Here is a 4091-nt window from a genome sequence, read left to right as displayed (position 1 = left end):
CGCCTTTATTGGGAGAACCTGTGCCTCCTGGTTCGAGCGGGGACTTCTAGTCTGGGTTGTGGTACGGGCTTAAAAGTGCCTCCCACAGTTGGGGCCCTCCCCAGGATACCTCGTGGTTAAGACAAAAAAAAAAAATAGTAATTTGAGTATTGTCCATCACTCTTATCTTTAAGGAAAAAAAATGTTGTTGATTAAAATAATACATATGTGTGTAGCACTTGAGTTTGCTTTTGACCTTACTTCTACACACTAACCCTTGATGAAGATTCCAAGTCTGATAGGCTACTTCTAATAATGACAATACGTACGTTGTTCTCTATTGATTTGTTTTTGGTCCCATGCCGCAGCAAGCTTTTGAATTTTTTTTATAATTATTTAAAAAAATATTTTATTTATTATTTAAGTGCTCTAGCTAAAATAAAAAATTATGAAAGTGTGCCAAACAATTTTAAAAGATTTCATGTTACTCCTAGTTTAAATTTCTAATTTTAAATAATTTAATTAACTATTTAAATATTATGAAAGTTAAATCAAGACGAAAGACTGTAGCTATTAAAATAAATAAAAAACTAAATAAACAAAAGAAATTCATTTTACTCTTTTTGCGTTTCTCGTCTTTTTTTAGTGCTTTGAATGAAGGGTACTTTATTTATTTATTTGATACAGTGGGAGTGGAATAGTCGATCAGAGCAGTGCATATGCGTCCGTATGTGGATTTCATTCTAGTTCCCATAAATCAAAGGCACTTTCCTACAATTATTTAGTTTTTTAATATTGATCCCTAAATTCTAACTCTAGTTAATTTTAATTTTCAATTATTCCAATTGACCTTTTATCTAGAAAATTCCTAGTTTTATCATGTATTCATGTTAACTCTTATGAACATATTTGCTATCATAAAAAGACTTTAGAGAATAAATTAATTTAAAGAATAAATTAAGTGATAACTTAATTTTATGCATTGAAAAATTTGCTTTTGATTATATTAATAATGAAATTGTTTCATGTTATCTTCCACACATTAAATCCCATCGAGGAGCCTTCAACAAGGACAATTGTAATGAGTAAATTTACTATCAATGAATATTATAATTGCATGTTATTTATTGCTATATAAAAATTTTAAATTATATTATATTTTAAATGAAGTACTAATCAAGTGCGTGCAGTTACACACCTTATGGAGTACGATAATCACCCATTTGAGAGTTGTAAGACACAACACTACTCGTCAAATGAGAACTTATCACACAAATAGTTGTATCCCTGATCATGTTCAATTTTAAATGTGCCCCAACTCAATTTCGATCCTAGCTACGTCCCTGTTAAACCTTTTTATCTACCTACGATTGAACAATGGTTAACCAATGCACGGTTTAATAATAAATTCATAAATTTTAAGAGTACAAATGTCATTACTTGAAATTCTTATTTACATATCCACACGCATAATTTTATTTTTGATGACATTTTAGTTTATTTTTAGAACATATAATTAACCGAACCATACACTCTATGGTTCTAGAACAAAATCTTGAGTGACAAGTACACAAAGATGACAATACAGTTGTATAAAATATTAGACCCGTATTCTCTTTTAACACCACTTGTTGGAGATAGTATCTGGTCCATCAAACACATGCAGACAAAAATGATTTTGTCCGTCACTTTAAACCAATCTTCCAACCTCAAAGATATATACTCTCCCATTTCTCAGAACACTTAAAAAATTTCTGAGCGTGAAATGGAATTGACTCTGAAATCCACAGCGTTCACCATTGTTATTGTAACATTGGTAACATGGGCATGGATGGTGCTGAACTGGTTGTGGCTGAGGCCCAAGAAGCTGGAGAAATTCCTGAGACAGCAAGGTTTAAAAGGCAATTCTTACAGGCTTCTGTTTGGTGACTTGAAAGAAAGTTCCATCATGTTGAAGAAAGCAAAAGCCAGACCTCTCAGTTTGGATGATGACGCTGCAGTTCGTGTTAATCCATTCCTTCCCAAACTGTTCAAGGATTATGGTATGTATGTCAGCGGCCTCATATTCTCTTTTACTTGTTTCCAATTTCAGTAGGTAGCAGCCAATCCACTCATTGGTTGGCTGTGTGACCCCTTTCAAACCTCTAGCTGCCTTTTACAACTTTTACCATTTCATTTATTTAGTATTTAAGTGTTAGATAATAGATGGAAAAAACAAATTTATTGATCCTGAAAAGAGGTTATCCAAATATTATCTTGGACTATTCTCCTCTACTATAATAAAATCTAACATCATGGTTATTTCAAAAGGATTTTAAATCAATAATTACAAGTAGTTCTACAACCCCTAGTAGCATTAACAACGAATCCATTCAATGAATTACTTATGGCTTTATTTTTAGGTCCATCTTGTCTAAAGTGGCTTTAAAAACGATGTCAAATGAACTGCCAGAGTCTATCAAAATCCTTTTATATTCTTTGCTTACAGCATTGCCTTTTATAAACACCACATCTTTGTATTGGTACATAACTCCCACCTTATAATTGCAAATAGTTTGGTCTTTGCACCTTTTTCCAATGGTATATTGAAACGAACATCATGACTGCTCATACTATATCTTTCATAATTTTTTTAGCACTATTTGAGTCCTATACTAATGTTGGCCTTTTACAATAACTCTAGCATTGGCTCTTCCCGTGTTACATCTTCATTACTCACCTTTTCAGGCAACTTTTGCTCATCTGCCAATGGAAATAATATATTTACATACTCATTTGAATAACAATTTCTTACTAGATCTTTGACCTTATTTTTTAGATCACGACAATGCACCATGATCTGGCCATAGTTGTCATGAAATTCGCAGAATTTACTCTTGTCATGTTTGTTAGTTGCTCTTTGAGAGATGTTAGAGAGTACAACAGCACTTGATCTTTAATGGAGTGGTACAACTTTTCTAATGAGACCTTTAAAGGTGTGTATTGTCTATAAACTATAGTCTGCTAATGTGTGGTTCTATCTCTTGAGAAGCTTTATGTCTAGCTAGAAAGAATTAGTGGTGATAGAAGGTTTACACCTGATTTGTTTGACCTTTTGTCTTAGTTAGATGTTCTGTTGGTCACTTGGTTGTCCTAATTGGGTGCAAATATTTTGTTGATTATGACTTTTTAATTGTTTTTTATTAAAGGGATCCTGAGTTGGCTTTATTTGTGTATGTTGGATTAGGTCAAGACAAGAAATAATGCCGCGAGTAGGGTGCTCTCCTCAACCCTTACATGCTTAAGTCAATTTTACGGGTTTGCTTAAAAAATAAATACGGTGTCTTTTTTTTTTGTAAAGATGAATGAGGAAAAGAAAAAAGTCTTCTTAAGTAAATAGAGTAAGGAAAAGGATAACATGGAAAAAAAATCTGAGAGAGAGGAATATGAAACTTAGATTTGTTCAAATTTTCTAAGATTTAATAGAGGGCAGAATCTTCCTACTTTAGACTCTAGAAAAGCCCTTAACGGATAAAACTCGATTCTTTATTTTTCAGAGAAATCAATGGGGCAATTTTAATTGAGTCTTTTTTTTTCGTTAGTTCAACTTAAATGTCTCCTCGAGAATATCTGCTTATAGGTTTCTTCCTAACAAGCTATCTGCTCGTATATTCTTTTTGTCTTGAACAGTCGCTTATTGAGGCCTAGCAAGAAACCTATTGGGATTATCTGTTAGTGAATTGTTTATATCTCTGTTTCACAATGAAGAAAGTGCTATGAGGTACGAAGAAACACTTAATCGTGTTCCCACAATTTTATTACCCAAACAAGGGCGATGTTATAGGGTTAGGATCTCTTCATCTTAAGAAGAAGGTTTGTGGGTTCTCATCAATATTATCATCAGATATTGCTAAAAGGAATCACAACTTCAACTATGACATTTCGAGGTACACTAGCAACTTTGATGCTGGAAAGTGTCAGCAAGAGAAATTTGATTTCTATAGTTACGACGATTCTCTTTTATATTTGTTCAAGTGCAATTGAACCTATAAGGCGATTTGGAAGATCCATAATTTTTTTCTGGTTTTTTGTATTTCAATATATAATACAATATAATCAATCATGTATGAACA

The 4091-nt window shown here is 32.5% G+C and overlaps 1 protein-coding gene across 2 annotated transcripts; it reads left to right on the top strand.

The window, feature by feature from the left end:
* The first annotated feature begins 1598 nt into the window (after window positions 1–1598).
* Window positions 1599–4091, top strand: LOC127901402 (cytochrome P450 72A397-like). 2 transcript variants are annotated; one of them, XM_052438610.1, is made up of 2 exons: window positions 1599–2021; window positions 3206–3642. In XM_052438610.1, the coding sequence occupies exons 1-2, from the start codon at window positions 1745–1747 to the stop codon at window positions 3220–3222; spliced, it is 294 nt and encodes a 97-aa protein (XP_052294570.1). In that variant the 5' UTR covers window positions 1599–1744; the 3' UTR covers window positions 3223–3642. The 2 variants fall into 2 exon arrangements, with proteins under 2 accessions (XP_052294570.1, XP_052294572.1); XM_052438612.1 differs by lacking the exon at window positions 3206–3642 and adding an exon at window positions 3649–4091 and having other exon boundaries at window positions 1600–2021.

The sequence above is a fragment of the Citrus sinensis genome, chromosome 3, assembly GCF_022201045.2.
Source record: "Citrus sinensis cultivar Valencia sweet orange chromosome 3, DVS_A1.0, whole genome shotgun sequence".
NCBI lineage: Eukaryota > Viridiplantae > Streptophyta > Magnoliopsida > Sapindales > Rutaceae > Citrus > Citrus sinensis.
The sequence above is the reverse complement of the archived record's forward strand: the minus strand, read 5'-3'. Positions and strand labels throughout refer to the sequence as shown.

Coding starts and splice junctions, on each gene's coding strand:
- LOC127901402 (XM_052438610.1), top strand. CDS start 1,745: ATGGAATTGACTCTGAAATCCACAGCGTTCACCATTGTTATTGTAACA.